The sequence below is a fragment of the Patella vulgata genome, chromosome 2, assembly GCF_932274485.2.
Source record: "Patella vulgata chromosome 2, xgPatVulg1.2, whole genome shotgun sequence".
Classification (NCBI taxonomy): domain Eukaryota; kingdom Metazoa; phylum Mollusca; class Gastropoda; family Patellidae; genus Patella; species Patella vulgata.
In genome coordinates, this window is record NC_065880.2 from 73,216,723 (window position 1) to 73,235,608 (window position 18,886).

Here is an 18,886-nt window from a genome sequence, read left to right on the forward strand (position 1 = left end):
CAATTTTCCACGTCACCGCGTTCTAATAAGCCAATAAGCGTATCAACTGGCCAAGGTTTCGTCTCTCTTTCTACGACCAGTATCTTCAACTTACAAGGATCGAAGAGCAAGACAGTTGTCAGGATTTTTGTTCTTTGACTTCCCCATTAGATTAACAACACATATTCTGCTTAAATGATCTTGTTGAAACATTCCCTTTGCATATTTTGGCAAATATTTAAAACACATGGTAACTTCAATTTGATTAACACCAACTGTAAATTTCATTTCATTTCTTTTATCAGCTTTGTTACAATCTCGTCTCGCGCGTTTACTGATTGACGTGGAGGGGTTTGGTGATGCCCAGGACCAACTGCTTGATTGTATGCCCCTAGTATACCGGAGCTCGGTATACTGAGGCTCAGTATATGAGATGGGAAGACATTTAAATATGTCAAAACAGACGAAAAACCTTTTATTTAAGTTAAGAATGACAGCTTGTCCAACAATTAACAGCGACAATTTCAAATTTCACAGAACTTTATTTAATTCTTTGATTGGGGATTTGAGCTTGAAAGGTTAGACCAGTCGACCACCCAGCCCCACGTTAACCGAAGATGGCGTATTTGAGTTTGAAAGGTAATATAATGATATGAAGAAGATTGAATGAGTCGTTGTTTATTATAATAAATATTAAACTAATCGGCTAGCAGTGATTGGTTGGGTTCATCTAATCAGGGATTATTTGACGGGGATGCGCAGAAGGGCGGCGGATTGATTGTGACTGTAAATAACCCGTCTATATTACCAATAGTTAATGATGTTTTATTGACCGGTAGAACATGGTATTATAAATACTCCTAGATAACTCCTGCTTCTCTCATTCTATACTTTCATTCATAAGGAACATTTCTGTTCGCAACGTCTGGATTTCAGTAACAAGGTAAGAATTTTATCCGAACTATTTTAATTTCTTTGAACTTTGGTTAAGAATCATCCTGAGATAAAAGTTCTTAAAAAGAAATGACATGACCCAATATGCATGGAAATCAGCAGGGCACCGCAGACAGGTTATTCAGATTGTACAGTTCTCACTTGGCATACATTTAATATATACATGTATACTTCTATGAAATGAAATGGGATTTAACGTCCTACTTTTCTGCACCGACTAGGATAATAAAGACGTGTACACGCCATGCAGTGTGTTATGAGGGAGATTTGCCCGGGCAGAGGCGCTACGGCCTACTTTTATTTCCAATTCCAACAGTCAATAGTTCTTTTATGTGTACACCAACGTACAATGTCTAGTCATTCGGAAGGTACGAATAAACGAGGTCCCGTGTAAACTCTCTGCTTTCAATTCTGATTTGAGCGATCGACAAGATCCTAACTCTAAATAACATATACCAGGCAATATTTCGACCTAAAAATACATTATTACATATAAGGAAGAACAAAGGTTATTGTGTCAAATAAGAAATGTATTGAAAGTTTGATTCTTTAAGGGTTTTCTGGCAGGCGTTATCATTCATCCAAAAAAATAAACGTAATGTGATCTTAAATAATATCATTTTGAAAATAACTCTAGACTGAAGGACTGGCCTATATAGTTTTCATATGCGCTCGCTAAACCCCTAGAAATGCCTAAACATTGTACGACTGGTAAATTACATTTCATTTATGGCTTGGCAGATTTTTGTAAGATATTGTACACGATATAATTTGACCAATCCCGATGTAGTCAAATTGAAAATTAATATTTACCAACCGGCAAATCCCTACAAAGCGCTATTAACGTCTCTTTAACGGTGAATTATATTCGTTTACATTATTAGTGTAAATGAAATGAAATGAAATGGGGTTTAACGTCCTACTGTTTTGCTCCGAACCGGGCTAATGAAGACGGGCATACGCCATACAGTGTGCTATGAGGGAAATTTTGCCCGGACAGCGGCACTACGACCTACTCTTATATCGAATTCCAACTGCCAAGGGACCTTTTACGTGCACGCCAATGTGTACACGGGACCTCGGTTTTTCGTCCCATCCGAACGACTAGACAGCTTTCCTTGTTAGCCCCTCTGTCCTGCATCACTGACAAGGGAGAACCACGCCGGAAAATCTCGATGAACTTTCTCGGCCAATGCAGGGATCGAACACCCGACTTCCAGGCAAGCGAGCCGCATTATTAGTAAATACTTCTTAAAGTTGGTTCGTCTATAGTGCAATATGTGTAATTACGATATACGGTAGTTAGTTAGCAAGACTCAGATTATAAACTTTGGAAGGTTATGCAACTAAGAAACTTTAATCAGCGAGACGAAAAGTATATTTAAAATCGCAAAAAGCAATTTAATAAAATGACGCAAAAAAGAGTAAGAATTACCAGGAGTTAACACCTTATTCGGAGTCTTCTCCATTAGCCCTGTTTGAGCAGAACAGTATGACTTAAACCTCATAGCATTTATTCATCATTTTGAGAGTTGTTATGTGATCTAATAGAACTTATATAACTGTCTATGATGACATGCATTGTTTATTTTGTCGAAATTATTGTCAATTATAAGCCATTTCATCTGTTCTATTTTTAGTATTTTGGAATTTATGACGAACTCAAAAATCTCTTGACATACTCTTCCATTTCCAGATACCAGAAATATTTCAAGATGACTTCGATTTCTCTTCTTTTACTTGGTTGCCTGTATATACCGGGTATGTTGTGTGAACAGACAATGGAACCGGATATTACATCCTCGATACGACTAGCAGAGAAATATGAAACTAAACTTACGTTACAGGCAACACCCAAAGAACTCAACGACCAGAACCGAAATGCTCCAGAGAAACAGATCCGTGCTTCTGCTTCTCGATTTGTCCGGGTGAATTCAGGAACAAGTTTTAGGCGAAATATGGCATCTACAAGAAGAGTTGCACGGAATACAGGAACACGTCGGCACAACGAAAGAATAGCAAAAACAACCACCAGGCACCAAAGACAGATCCAACGGTTGGACGCAAACGATAGGCGTATAAACAGACAGAAGAAACTTCAACGAACAACGAATTTTGACCACAGCGGTAGACTAGAAAATGACCGTTTGAATATTAATAAACTTAGTCGACAAGAGAGAGAAACCCGGGTGAAGGAGGAAAACGACAGATTTATATACAAAACACAGGACAACTTTGAAAGAAAACGCAAAAGGACGGCAAGAATACAGGATCATAAGCAAGGCGACGCCCGTTACGGCTTCCAGACGAACAGAGTCGATGTTCTTTCGAGGAGCGAAAAACGCTCAATCAGTCGCGGAATAAGTAGGCGTGAAGCCGATTTTGAAAATGAGCGTCGCCGTAACACACTATCTTCAAGAAGAACGGGGGTCATAAATGAAAAAGATGATGTCACAAAAATAAACAGACGTATCAGATCTGACGTTGACAAGATAGCAGAGAACAAACAACAAGAAGTAAGGGATGGGATGCGACGTGAAAGAAGCGTTAATACCCGACGAAACAGAAACACAGACAACCGACGACAAACAAGCAAAGACAACCGGCAAGAAAGAAGCGTAGACGCCCGACGGGAAGAAAGAGATGACATCCGAAGCGTAAATAACCGACGACACAGAGGCATGGACAGCCGACAAGAAAGAAGCGTAAATGACCGACGAGAAGTAAGAGATGACGTCCGACGAGAAAGAAGCGTAGATACCAAACGACAAAGAAGCATTAGCAATCAACTAGAAAGAGAAGTAGACGCCCGACGAGAAGAAAGAGATGAAATTCGACGAGAAAGAAGCGTAGATAACCGACGAGAAAGAAGCATGGACAACCGACGGGAGAGGAGCATTAACAATCGACGGGAAAGGAGCAAGGACGCCCGGCGACAAGAAAGAGATGAAAGTCAACTAGAAAGAACTGTAGACACCCGACGACAGAGAAACATGGCCAACCGATTAGAAATGAGCGTAGACGCCCGACAAGAAGAAAGAGATGAAATCCGACGTAGTAGAAGAAGCGTAGATACCCGACGACAGAGAGGCATGGACAACCAACTTGAAAGAAGTGTTGACACCCGACGAGAGAGAAGCATGGACAGCCGACAGGAAAGAAGCGTAGACGCCCGACGAGAAGAAAGAGATGAAATTCGACGTGAAAGAAGCGTAGATAACCAGCGACAGAGGGGCATGGACGCCCGACTCGAAAGGAGCGTAGACGCCCGACATGAAGAAAGAGATGAAGTTCGACGTGAAAGAAATGTAGATAACCGACGACACAGAAGCATGGACAACCGACGACTGGAAAGGAACCTAGACGTCAGGCGCGAAAGAAGCATTGATACCCGACGACACAGAAGCACAGAAAACAGTCTAGAAAGGAGCGCAGGCGCTCAACGGAAAGAAAGAGGCGAATTTCAAAGTGAGAAAAACATGGACAACCGACGGGACAGAAGAGTAGACCGCCGACGAGAAAAAAGAGACGAAGTCCGAAGCGAAAGAAGCGTAGATTCTCGACGACAGAGAAGAAGCCTTGACACACAACGAGAAGGAAAAGACGAAATCCGAAGTGAAAGAAGTGCAGGTAACGGACAAGAAAGGAGGGTAGATAACCGACGAGAAAAAAGAAATGACATACGACGAGAAAGAATTGTAGACACCCGACGAGAGAGAAGCACAGACGACCAACTAGAAAGGAACACGGACGCCCGACGAGAAGAAAGAGATGACATCCGACGTGCAAGAAGTGTAAATTCCCGACGAGCAGAAAGGGATACCCGGCGAGAACGAAGCATAGACAACCAGCTGGAAAGGAGCCTAGACGCCCGACGCGAAAGAAGCGCTGATACCCGACGACAGAGAAGCATGGACAACCGACTAGAAAGGAGCGTAGATGCCAGACGAGAAGGGAGGGATGAAATTCGACGTGCAAGAAGTGTAGATACCCGACGAGAGAGAAGAATGGACAACCGACTAGAAAGGAAAATATACGCTCGAAGTGAAGAAAAAGATAACATACGGCGCGAAAGAAGCGTTGATACCAGAAGACAGAGAAGTATGGACAGCCGTCTAGAAAGGAGCGCAGACGTCACACGAGACGAAATCCGAAGTGAGAGAAACATGGACAGTCGACTGGAAAGGAGCCTAGATAACCAACGAAAGGAAAGAGCTGAAATCCGAAGAGAAAGAAGTGTGGATTTCTGGCGGGAGAGAAGCATAGACAACCGACTGGAAAGGAGGGTAGACGCCCGACGAGCAGAAAGAAATGTTATCCGACGTGAACGAAATATGGACAACCGACAAGAAAGGCGAGTAGACCGTCGACGAGAAGAAAGAGATGAAATCCAAAGAGAAAGAAGCGTTGATTATCAACGAGAGTCAAGCATTGAAAGCCGCCTTGAAAGGATTGCCGACTCCCGACGAGAAGAAAGAGACCAAATCCGAAGTGAAAGAAGCATAGGCAAACGACAAGAAAGGAGAGTAGACACCCGACGAGAAGAAAGAAATGACATACGACGCGAAAGAATTGTTGACACCCGACGAGAGAGAAGCATAGACAACCAACTAGAAAGGAACATGGACGCCCGACGAGAAGAAAGGGGTGATATCCAACGTGAAAGTAGTGTAGATTTCCGACGTGAAAGAAACATAGACAACCGAATGGAAAGGAACATGGACGCCCGACGAGAAGAAAGAGATGACAGCCGACGTGAAAGAAGTGTAGGTTCCTTACGAGAGAGAAGCATAGACATCCGACTAGAAAGGAACATGGATGCCCAACGAGATGAACGAAATAACCTCCGTCGCGAAAGAAGCGTAGATTTCAGACGTGAAAGAAGTTCAAACTCCCGACGAGAAAGACACATAGACAACCAAATGGAAAGGGGCGTAGATACCCGGCGTGAAAGAAGCGTACAAGCTGAGCGCGAACGAAGAATAGACACCGGGCTTAGAAGAGTCACGGGAACCCGACGAGTACAAAGGCCCACCAACCGCCTAGAGAGAAGCAAAGATAGCCGAAAAGAAAGAAGTGTGAATACCCGACGACACCGAACAATCAACAATCGGCTAGGAAAAAACGTAGACTCGTACCAAAAGGAAGGGGATGATATTGTTACTGACAGAAGTCCAGGCAACCGACAAGAAAGAAACAGAGATAACCGAACAGAAAGAAGAGTAGCCCATCACCGAGAAAGAAGGGTAGATATTCGACAAGAAAGAACCACAGAGAACAGACGAGAAATCGGCCTCGACACCCGACGAGAAAAAAGCCAAGCCAATCTACAGGGCAGAAATGTTGACAACCAACGAGAAATCGATGTCGTCCAGCAGAAGCACTTTACAGATTCCATCCACACAAAAATTGATAATCATCTCTATGCCGCAGAGGTTCAAATTCAAAATAAAGAATCTGAAAATTCAGTGTAAGTTAACATTATTTTATTAATTTATAATACCAGTTTATAATGTATTATAAATTGGGGTGGGGGGGGGGGTCAAAAGTTGCCAATGGTGTTCGCTTTTGGTCTTAAGGTCTGTCATTGAATCGAGTGGCGTATTGTAATAATATCCATGACGAGATTTGTGCTGCATGTATGAATATTTATATAATCCTATAGATGTTGGTATGGTCGTTGTAAAGGTTTTAAGGGATCTTTTATCCTAATACTAAGTAAAACATCTTAAGAAGTGGTAGACTAACGCCACCTGGCCTATCTTACTCCCCGGTCCGAGCTACCCCTATACCCCAAATTTCAGACTCGGGACAGACCTAGTGTAGCCGCCAAACCCGAACAGACAGACAGACAAACAGACAAACGACAGTCACAAATATTAGTATAGATAGATTACGTCATATTTGACGAATTTGATAATTGAAAGCCGTCAGAGCTCTGGGCGATAAACAGACAGCCGCTAGATTCTTAGAGAGGAACATGTGGCAAGTTCTATCAGCAGACTCGCTCTGACTAATTTGGATGGGAGTGGGATTGAGAGAATGACTTTTATTGTAATCTATGCAGCCTATGTATTCAGCAATGCTTGATATAAAATGTAGAAACGAACTGTAGCATTGTTATTCCTGGTAGATAAACGTCTTAGCGACGGAGATTAAGAAATATATACACAACGTGAGTCCTAGCCATAAGAAGAGAATTACAAATATAACAAGATGTTGGGAGTTTTTACGTGTCGTGGGTTTTCCACATCTAACCAGCGACTCATAGCACTGCATGGTGCTACATTATTTGTGATTCCAAGCCTGTACGTCGAAAGGATTATAGATTCTCCCGCCCAATTTCGTGGGTTATCCCCCGGCTCCTCCGTGATCCTAACAATGCTATAGACCCCTATAAACTGTATTGTAGTAATCACTAGATTGGTTTGTTAAATCACCTTTTTGTTCTGATTGTTTTTACCCGATACTCTAGCTCATTTTTACGGAATGATAAATCATCGGGTTTTTCAGTTTATTTTATCGGACCTTCTAACCTTCAGAGAGGTTGAGACATCTTACCTATCATGCTATACTTTGATCGAAAGCTTGTCGCTATGACTCTCCATGGGTATCATCTACCAAACAGTAGAGATAGAGAGAAATGGAGTTTAACGTCCACTCGACACAGACTAGGCCATTTCGGGACTAACATATGGTTTAATTTTATTTCAATAATTCGCTTGCGTGCAGGGGTCTTTAGCAGTGGGAGGAAACCGGAGGACCCGGAGAAAATCCACGAGGTTGGACAGGCAACCCTACTCCTTGTCACGTACAACTGCTGATTCGAAACCACGCCAGTTGACTCAATGGCAGGCCTTATGATACAGCGCGCACGTGCTAACCATTCGGCCATCCAACCCCCCCAACCAAACAGTAGTAAAAAGGACCGGGGATTGATTCAGATATTTCCGGCTATGCATTAAACATACATTATGCAAGAGCTAAATCTGATTATTGCAAGTCTTTATTTAGGCTTCAGATGTCATAGAAATTATAAATTAGATCTTTATTTACACAACAAGCACAAAATCAACTCTGTAGACCCACGGATGGCTTGGATTCGCTTGGATATAAACAGAATTTCATTGATTGATAAAAATTTTAAATGACGTCGTAAGCTGAGATTAACCGTTACGTTGACGTCATACTCCGGGAATTTTTAGATAGAGGCTGAATGATAGAGTGTACGAAGCGAGGCCGCTGTTGAGCGAGGCCGCATATGTCGGTCAATTTGATTGAAAGTTCGATATATACGGCCTTGATATTATGTTTATTTGTGGTTAAAATGAGAGTTTGGATGTCGGTATTATACGCTCTTTTGTCACTTGCGTTTACAGAAAAATTATAGAAATTGATAAACATCGCAGCTAACATCACCCCAGTTGAATTGCAGCCCATGCAGCCCCATTGGATCAATGTTTCCTATTTCAATTTGTCTGCTTTGGGAGTACACGCAGGCTAACAAGATTGAAGAAGTCGGCTATAATTATGCCTCATTGATTTGGTCCATTCCTTTAAAACTTTCGCTTCTTATCTATATAATAAAAGTCCTATTTTTAATTTGTAGTAAAAATAAATGTGATACGAATTGAAAACGTTACTTGATAATCGAGATTATGTAGGTGGAGTTAACGCCTGTCAATCAAACGGCCTCCATTCTCGTAGACGGTGAAGAGCGATTTGACTCCTATTTCTAGTCAAAAATTACAATGGTGATAACTTTGGTCAGAATAAAGTAATTTGACTGAAATTTTCAATATATTCTTCTTTTATCATCTATTTTTGAACTGTTATAGCAAGAATGGCCAACTCTCTATTAAAATCTCCCATAATGTATCTTTAAGTGTCGAGTGCGAGACGTTAAGTAATATATTGATATAGCACGAGGGCTATATCTCAAAATTGCGCAATGTCTTGCACGAGACCATTGAACAGCTTAAAATACAGACATAATCCAGCACGCGCATTTCAATGAAATAGGTCACGCGAGTCCAATATTTCAACTAGTATAAATAATGTACGCTTGGCACATCAGAGGATGACGTCACATATGTATTTTAATATAAGATTATTTCTCTGTTACAGCTTTGGCTTTCTTGGAAACTTTGCTTCATCCATCACAGAAATGCTGCCATTCCAAAGAATACCGAAAGAGGTACGTAGGTGTATATTGTCATCCTCCCATGCAGCCCGTCTGTACGTTTAATCTACATGATCTAAATGTCATAGCTTTTGCCCCTGTCACCAAAAGTTTGTGAGCTTTCTACAGACCAGAGATTGTTTAGGTTTTAACGGTAACTAAACAGTCTCACACCGAAGCCCATGTTCGTAACATTCAATAGGTTCGATTTTTAGCGATATTCCTGTGATTGTCCGGCTATTCATAAGAATAAACCATAGTATTCTAATTATAATCACGTAACGTCTGAATTAGGGCGTATAAAATGAAACGAAAGCGTGTTTAACGTCTACTATTCTGCACCAACCGGGATAATGAAGATAGGCATGTGTGATATGAAGAAAATTTTGCCCGGATAGCAGAGTTCCGCTCACTCTTCATCGAATTCCAACTGTCAGGGGTTCTTTTACGTTCTCATCAACGTGTAGACATGGACTCGGGTTTTCAGTCCACCTAAACGACTAAACCCCTGTCCTTCGAACCAGCATGACTATGGAATACGGGGTATACATACCTGGCCAACGTGATTCATACCCACCCAAAATAAAAGAAACCCATTAATTCTGACGATGTTTCGTGTCGTACGATACTTTTGACAAGCTAAATTTTAAGCACAACTTGCTTCACTAAACGATTTCCGTTACATAAAATCCGAATATTCATATGTTTGGTCTAAACTGCTTTGATTCTGAAGCCATCGTTAATTTAAGTAGATCTTTAGCAATGTAAATGTTGAAAAACATATACTTCCAATCGAACATTACAAGGCTCGTCCACAGACGTGTTCATATTTGGTGATCAAGGGAGATAACTGGAATGGTGAGACGGAGTCAGACTAGTAATTATTAACTTCAAAAACGTCCACGGCGTTTGACCTTTATATGCGACATCTTTGAACAGCTGCTTTAATAATAAATAAAGACCATGATATTCATCTATAAAATAAATTTTGTATTTTTATTTCAGATATATAATTCTCAGCTAAATCTGGTTTCAAACTGGTATGTTTATATTTCTAATACCGTTTCAATTTAACATTTACAGGCAATATGTTTTGTATTCGGATTTCAAACATTGTAAGCGATTTTGAAAGACATCTCGGACAGTTGCACCAGGGTCTAGTCGTAATTTGAATAATTGTCAAGGAGTCTTTTACGTGCACGCCAATGAATACACGATACCTCCATTTTTCGCCCCATTCGAACGCCTAGACGCTGTTCCGCGCCAGGCCATCCGTCGTGCACCTCTGACAACAGGAAATCCCCACCGGAAAACCCCAAGGAACTTTCTCGGTCAACACCGAGATCGAACTCCAGGTCAGCGACCCAGCGCCCTACCCACCCAGCCACCGCGGCTCCATACATAAAACGAACTACGTATACTACTTTATCATGAGCCAGGTGAAATTTATTAATTTGTCTCTCATTTCTTTATACTAGGTCACCTACCATGGCAACACAGAGTTTTATTGTTGGTGTGGTCGGCGTTCTAGCTTTACGACAAACAAAAAGTGTCCTGTAAAATCAGAAATCAGACAATACCAAGGAAAAACCTTAGAAACCAGTACCAATGAAACGTCTTATTAGATTCCAAAGTTTTTCAACGAGTTTTTCTATATTTTAGTTGATTTTTATACGTCCACATTATGGTATCTTGTCGTCCGTCAGGTCATAATTATTGTAAACGTTCTACAGTTCAGGTTTTTAGAATTTTGTCCCCCATCATTAACTGAAATCGTTTAGCTAATCATATCGATTTTCCGAGTTATCAAAATCAATATTAGAATATTATCTGAAATTGCCCTATTTTTTCTGATGTTGTGAACGTTCTACTGATCTGAGATCGAGTTTTTCCAAGATTTTCTGACCTGAAATCATGGTCTTCTGATATATGTCACAAAGTTGCGTGATGTTGTTACCTCCCTTCACCCATTCATGAACAGCATATACGGTTCCTGTCATTACTACGCTACTATTAAATGAATATATGGACAATCTGTTTCATGATAGTACCCCATTCAATATCTAATTAGGATAAGAAAATATATTGACGACTGTTTGAATACGAATCATATAAATAACCCTTGTCCAGCACCAATAAACACTATTGATTCCTTCATAAGCGCGCGCTTTAAGTCACAATGTAAAGTGGCGTAGTTTCGATACCAAGCTCGTGTGTTTTCTCCGGGTTCTAAGTTTCCTCAAAATACGATTTATTGATATAAAATTGAAGCATATGTTACTCCCGAAATTACCTCGTTTGTGTCCAGCGGACGCTTCTCCCTCTCTCCCTTTTAATGCAGTTTCATAACCTACGGGAGGAGTGGGGTTCAGATGAAGAGGTATGAAGGCCCCAGTAAACCGCGAAGTTATCAATGATAACTGATATCAGTTTCAACCAGCATCTTTATCAAATAAAATTCTAAGAAAATGTGTTTTTTGTTTTTTAAATTAATTGTAAATAAAAATAATCAATTTTAAATGTGTCTCTTTATGTCTTTTTATTATGAAACATCTTCTTGCAGTGATCTAGAGAATAAAAATGAAATAAAATAAAAAAAAAAACCCCAAAAACGGATTGGAGGTGTGATGTTTTACTTATTTTAAGGTCTCGTGAATTCTTTGTATACTATGTACATTCCCTGAAAGATGCTATTGTTGCCCATCAAGAAATGTTATCACCATTTGTTTCTGTCATCCTCGAATTTCCTTTGTTCCGGCCGTTTCTAAAATAAATTATACTATACATAATCATCATAATTCTAACAACAGGCGTTGCAGGGGTAGATGAAAGGGACACGTGATAAAACATACCCTTAAAATTATAGACTTACGCATTAAAGAAATTGTTTCCCACGACACTTATGTTTACATTTTTTGTCTTTTGGAGATGAAAACTAACAAGAGAATTTGTTCACAGAACGTCTGCCGTTTATCCAATCCTGAAGAATTGGAGCACTTGTCAGTCATGCACCCTTAACGATTCTAAATTTTCAAGACACGAGTTCAATATCCTATCAAATCCGTTACCGATCCTCGACATTCCCGAAACCCAAAGAACACAGCATTTCCATACAAAAACTACATGTATATCTGCTATACCTCACTTAAAAGATAATCAGCGCCTTTCAGAGCATCGCAACGTTGTGAACACTAGCATAGGCATTAGTTATAATACGGGGTTAAATAGACCATGCATGCTCCCCAATTCCTTTCAACAATAAATACGATAGTGTTTATAAAAAATATATAATAGCATATTAAAATAGCGAATTTGTGCATCTTTTTGAACACTGCACATTGTGATTACTGCACACTGTGAACACTAGCGCAAGTCCTATCAAATTAACAAACGTTAGATTACCTTTTTAAACTTTTAGTATCTTCAAGGCTTTCTGGCAACTTTTGATTTAAAGTTTCAGGTAGAAACAAAGACAGTAGTCCAGCAGTTACACAGACAGAACCAAACACTATTAAAGGTAAAGCTGTTTTCAGATCTCCTCCGATCAGTATTCCCTGAAAACGAAACAAAACTAGCACAGAAGTAATATTGGGTTCGTGTCGTTAATCTGCTACCAGTATACTACAGGATCCCGTTTTTTGTCCCATCCAAACGACTAGACGCCCTGCACCACTGCCAAGGTCAAATCAGTCGGAAATTCCCGGCCAAAACCGGGATGGAACGCGGGACCAACGTGTTAGTGAGCCACTAGATGCAAACATTGGTATTTATTATTTAGATATTTATCTACATGCTAAGCCCATAATCAACTCTAGGTCATCGGATGGCCGCGATATTGATTGGATTATACTACATGCGCCATTTAATCGGTTAACGCTAAAATGGAAAATGCATCTTGATCATGGGTCTACTAATAATATATTTTATTTGTGACTTACCAGATCTGCGATATAGGGCGATATCATTCCGCCTATTTGTGAACAAGTGGAACTACTACCTAAGGCTGTGTTTCTTAGAACAGTTGGAAATAGTTCGGCTGTGAAAATATAGATGGTAGCATATGCTGCTGAAATGGCTAGTTTTCCCACCATTGATAAAGCTATTGTTATCCATTGATGGACTGGAAAAAACAAAACGATAATCTTTATCTAAATCTTACATAATGTATCTTTAAATAAACGGTCTCTATAACGTAGGGTACATATATTCAGATCCACCAAGTCTTATTTATTCCCTCTTTTGTCTTAGGTTACTTTGATTTTCTTTTGAGCGAAACTGGTATCACTACAGACGTACAGACGTGGGATTTTACAGTGCGGTGATCGCTTACGGCCTTACGGTTATCCCTCAGATCTATTCAATAGATCTGAAATATACGTTTGTTGTTCAAGGTGTCTGAGTATATTTTGTCCTTTCCGTAGGTTTGTCTTGTGTAATTGTTTGTGTGTGGTGTGCCCCCCCCCCCTGCACTTATAGGCTATACGAGGTTAAAGGCTATATTAGTTTCTATTTAACTGTTATTTTTCGTGTATTCCTTATACGTCATCGATTTCAGAAACCGAAGCTACATCCAATATAGGCCTACTCACTGAAAAGGTGACGTCGGTGAAAAATGATTTACAGAATGAATTTGTTTATACTTACAATCATCTCCATATATAACTGGAAACATGGTACTGAGACAAGCTAAACCACCTATTAACATAACAGAACAATGTAGAACTTTTCTTCCTAATCTGTCCAGTAATATAATACATAAAACATAGGCGATGGTCTCTGCTATGTTTCCAATGGTAAAGTTCAGATAGACATCTCCACTTAGATTAGTCACATTTAAAGTTAAGCCAAAATATGTCACACTTGCTACAAACCTACAACAAAAATAAAAATAAATACTCTATTGGATAATTACAGATTTAATTATGCAAATAGAAAAATAATTTTGGGCTAATAGTTATAAATGGTATATGAGTAGTGATAAAAGAAACGGCCTAATCTAATGGATGACCGGGGGTGGGGGTGGATGGCCGAATGGTTAGCACGTACGCACAGTATCATAAGGTCTGTCATTTAGGCAACTGGCGTGGTTTCGATTCCCCGGTGGTGCGTGACAAGGCGTCGGGTCGCCTGTCCAATCTCGTGGGTTTTCTCCAGGTCCTCCAGTTAAAAGCCCCTACGCTCAAGTGAATTAATGAAATAAAATTGAGCCGTATGTTAGTCCCGAAATGACCTAGTCTGTGTTGAGTAGACGTTAAACTCTCTCTCTCTCTTTCTCTCTCTCTCTCTCTCTCTCATGGATGACCACGAGTGGGGTTTTTGTTTTTGGATCTTACCAATTAAAGAAAACAATAAGAGACATCGTTACAAGTCGTTGAGATGTAAACATCTGACTAATATTAGCATCAGCAGTTGTTTCAAGAGATGATTTATCAAAAAGATTTTCCGGGATATCAACCTGATTAACTTTGGCTGCTTTGCGGATAATTTCCTCAGCTTCTTTATATCTACCTTTAGATAATAACCATCTGGGGGATTCTGGTATCAACCTGAAATAGTAAATTTGAGAAAATAAACAAACGGTAATGGAATCCGTTCTGGCAGTGTCTGTGTAGCTTGTGTGGGATTTACTATATTTAATGCAGATCGTCAGAGAAGGGATGAGGGTATATAGTTGCGTATTGCGTATGGAAAACATGGTGGAGAAGGAGATGGTAGAGATGGTGGAGAGGAAGTACACATGGAGAAAATGCTATATCATTTCAGGTTAAAATGTTACTTTGTATTTACTAAATGCACATGGATTCCTAGCCGTGGTGGTTTTGTTCGAAACGACCAATAGGCAACGTGCATTAAAGCAGGATTCAATGTGTGCGTCTATCTGTGTACACACAGCTTGTTCATCAAAACTTTTGGTGTGGTGCCTGGTTGTGATGTGGTGCACTACGCGTCACAGAATCACCCCGACACGTGTTCAATGGTTTTGGTCGGTTCGCACATATTGTATAATAGTATAATAGCTGTACCATTAAGCATGTACCCTGTTGCAGGCCTTTCTTTAGGCCTTAAATGTTATATCAATTATTAATTAGACATTTATTAACATAAGATTTTGACTAGGTTAGAACGGTTTGGGCATTTAAAGATTTAATTTAAAAATGGAGACTCGAATATACCAGTACTGTGGTTACGATAATACAACTAATCAATGCACTCATCTTGTCAAAACTACAAACAGTGATAACTTGGCTCGGAATAAAGTAATTTGAATGAAATTTTCAATATATTCTTTTTCCATTATCTTTTTTTGAACTATTATAACAAGAACGATCCGTTCTTTATCTAAATCTTAAAAATGTGTCTTTAATAGTTTACATTAACCAGTCGAAAAATACAGAATCTGAAAATCATTACGGCGTGTAAGAGTAGGAAGACGAATGTATGTATGAAAGACACTTACCACCAATAAGATAAAAACAAAAAAGACGGAAAAGTTATCACGAGAGTAAGATTCTTCCAGTCTCTTATGAAGTATGCTAGTAAACCGAGAAGAAACAACCCGGTTACCCAGGCTAACATGATTATATTACCAGCATACTTCCTCTTCGATGGTCCCACCAATTCCATACCTAAAGAAGGTAATACACAAAATGTTAGGGCCTTATTTTACAATTTATCCACCGTACTTCTGCGTTACCACAGGTTAATCATCGTGTCAGAAAATATTAATGGACAGAGCCAATAACGCCAGGTGCTTCAAGACACCCGACACCGGTTAAAATGCTCATTGTATTTTGTGTAGGTGACCTATCGGACTGCTGAAATATTTACTTTCACCAAAAATTTGTGGACGCTGTAAAAACAGTAGGTGTTAAGACTCTGAATCTCAGCAGAGATTAATACTAAGCGGGGTTCCATCATTTCCACATGCAGTTGAAGCCAACGGATTAGGCTATACTTACTCTTCTTGGGAGGCATGACCTTACAGAACCTGTTCTCCATTTTTAAATCAACATTCTATGTTATGCATTTAAATCAGCAAGTCTATGCGTTGAATAAACCCAAGTTGCATTGATTTGACGTCTTTCTTCTAATGAAGCAAAAAATATAACTGGCGTAAAAAAAATCCTTTATTGAATCATGGATTTCCGATAATTTCCGTACCTCTGATGATGCACCACCCTTCCTTGCCCACTGTGAGCCGTAGATAGTTCCAGTCCACAAGCCGACTAGCTTCAAATAGCCGATTCAACAAATAGTCTATCGATCGACTATATTAAAATAACATAAATTGTGATAAAACAAGTAACTATAAAGATACTTACCAATAACATAAGCTGTGAGAAAACAGGTTATACTGCCAAGACCAAGTAAAAATCGAAAGACAAGAAAGGTAACGACATCGGTAGCAAATCCCGAACCTACTCCTGACACCATCTTAATGACCAGGCTTATCATAAGAGCTTTCTTTCTACCAATTCTGAAGTGGTAAACAGTAGAGACAATTAATGATTTCAAAGCATGCAAAGTTTTATCTCGTTGTAACTGCTGCTTTCTAAAATATATCCTGGCGTGTCTGTCTCAGCACATGTCATGCTTACCAATTCGTCAAAAATTCAGGAGAAAAAGGCTTGTCAAACTACGCGAGAACATTAACTTTTTAGGGGCCCCGGGCCAAACATACCAATAGGCTCCTGGACAACCCATACAAGTAATTATACAAGATGTGCTTTAGTTGGTACTCAAACGGTTCTAAATGGAATAAAAATATTTTTGGACCATTAAAAAGGACCCACCCGTTTGTCTGTCTGCTTGTCTGTCCCTCCGTCCCATTTTTTAATACACAATAACTCTCCTTCTAATTGAGCTAAAATGTTCAAACTTGGTGTAGATGTTAAGTAGGTTTATGCCTTGATGGAGTTCGAAGATGAACATTTTCTGCTTAGGTGAAGCAGAGATATGCAATGTGATTGATTGATGCTTTGGGACACGCTAATTTTTGTTCTAATTAAGTGAAAGTGATGAAATTATATCAACACCTTGACTAAGTTCCATGATGAGAATCTTCTGCTCAAGCTAAGTAGCGATAACCAATTTGTTTGGTCAAGACTTTAGAACATAACAACTCTGCTTTTAATTGAGGTAAAATGTTTAAAGGAGCTAAATCGCTAATATTTAGGACCTAGAAACTGCCACAAATGGGTCGCAACGCATATAATAATGTAATATGAATGTATATAAACTGATTTAAAGTCAGTCGTTTCCGTTTTTACTCTAATTTCAAAACAGTTATGTTCGGTGAAATACGCCAGAAGTCTCAATCGAATGGAAATCTCTAGCGTCTGATTATTCGAGTCTACACCGATAGTATTTATTGCGCATGCTCTCCAGATAAGAATATGAGGTCACCGGTTGACATGACTTGTGGAATATGTCTAGCCTCGTTCGTCGAGACCTTTGTTACAAATGGCGCTTAAACGAATTATAATCGTGTACCAATTTTAAAATGTTTATTTTGTCTTGAATATTGAATATCGGAAGCCCATCATTTCCCGGTAAGATCACAACATAGATGCTGATTTAAATTGACAAATAATTCGTGTTTTCGATGTGGAAGACTTTGGATGATATTGAGTTAGAGACTTAGCTACTTTAAACTTGGTGTAGATGTTCATTAGGGGAATGCATTGACTGAATTCAATGAGCTAGGCAATTTCATTGGTCGATGCTTTGGGACAAAATAACTTTGATTCTAACAGGTGGAAAGTGATGAAACTTAGTGTATAGTTTCACTTGACTGAGTTCGATCGCGAAAATTTTCTGCTTAGACTAAGCATAGATAATCAGTTTGATTGCTCGATATTGTTAAGATAAATGTGCAATTAATTAATGTGTCACCTATTTATTTTGGGAATGCGTCGGGGGACATCAGCCTCGCTGTTGGCTTGTTTTAATATAAAAAACAACTAAAAACTCTCCACGAACTCCATGGGTAATGAACGCACGATTTCGAATTTCGAGAACCCTATTCCTTGCTGGTCACGTCACTCCAATCTGATTGACATATATATCTAATGTTGGTGTCATTTTTGATATACCAACGGTGACAGTGGGTTTCCTAAAAATATTTCGAAATTTCAGGTCGTCGCAAGGGATAGTACAGTGAATAAAACGAAACACCGACCGACTGTCCACAAATGTACGACAAAATAATGAAACTGTATGCAAACAATAACAATATTCTCATGTCTACTTACAAATCTGAAACCACGCCAAGTCCGAGGGCACCGACAAGTTTTCCTGCAAACATGGCGAGATTAGTATGCGATCTGTAGATTTCTTTACCACAAACTAGATTTAACTGAAATATATCATAAATAAACAAATCACAGTTCTTCTAAATTGACTAAAATGTGAGGATTTATCATGCAAACCCTGGAGATGTATCAAGTGATCCAGAAATACCCATTTCCAACTACTCACCTACGCCGATAGAGCAGCTAAGTATGTTACAAGTGACCACTTCCATTTATTTTTAAGCATTGTGAGAGGCGCGGCTTAGAAGTGATATTAAAGAGAGCACTTCCGTTGAAGCATTCACCCCCCACAAAGTATGCATTTAATTTGCGTAACGGATGTATCGAAGATGACCATAAATAGCAGCTTGTCGTAGCGATAAACTTGGATGTTGACCAAATGTTATAATTACCACATTCGAGGAATTTGATTTCTAGGCGACGTAACGATAGACATGACCACATGAAGTACTAGAAT

At 39.5% G+C, this 18,886-nt stretch overlaps 2 protein-coding genes across 3 annotated transcripts; one reads left to right on the forward strand and one right to left on the reverse strand.

The window, feature by feature from the left end:
- Positions 1–888: 888 nt before the first annotated feature.
- Positions 889–11,697, forward strand: LOC126811772 (titin homolog). Of its 2 annotated transcripts, XM_050537667.1 has the most exons (6): positions 889–922; positions 2,630–5,580; positions 5,677–6,403; positions 9,061–9,130; positions 10,121–10,155; positions 10,594–11,697. In XM_050537667.1, the coding sequence occupies exons 2-6, from the start codon at positions 2,649–2,651 to the stop codon at positions 10,673–10,675; spliced, it is 3,846 nt and encodes a 1,281-aa protein (XP_050393624.1). In that variant the 5' UTR covers positions 889–922; positions 2,630–2,648; the 3' UTR covers positions 10,676–11,697. The 2 variants fall into 2 exon arrangements, with proteins under 2 accessions (XP_050393624.1, XP_050393623.1); XM_050537666.1 differs by having other exon boundaries at positions 2,630–6,403.
- On the reverse strand, positions 11,660–16,538 carry LOC126811775 (organic cation transporter protein; the record flags this gene model as incomplete). The annotated part of the gene is made up of 6 exons (XM_056098370.1): positions 11,660–11,879; positions 12,518–12,669; positions 13,054–13,235; positions 13,760–13,986; positions 14,449–14,661; positions 16,438–16,538. Coding segments are annotated over 6 exons (936 nt in total), but the record flags the coding sequence as incomplete, so codon positions are not given.
- Between the last annotated feature and the right edge of the window lie 2,348 nt (positions 16,539–18,886).

What these genes read in the sequence shown, in the direction of transcription:
- LOC126811772 (XM_050537666.1), top strand. Translation starts at nt 2,649, where the DNA reads ATGACTTCGATTTCTCTTCTTTTACTTGGTTGCCTGTATATACCGGGT. An exon ending in AAAGAATCTGAAAATTCAGT is followed by an intron (nt 6,404 to 9,060) that starts GTAAGTTAACAT and finishes TCTCTGTTACAG; the next exon opens with CTTTGGCTTTCTTGGAAACT. An exon ending in TCCAAAGAATACCGAAAGAG is followed by an intron (nt 9,131 to 10,120) that starts GTACGTAGGTGT and finishes TTTTTATTTCAG; the next exon opens with ATATATAATTCTCAGCTAAA.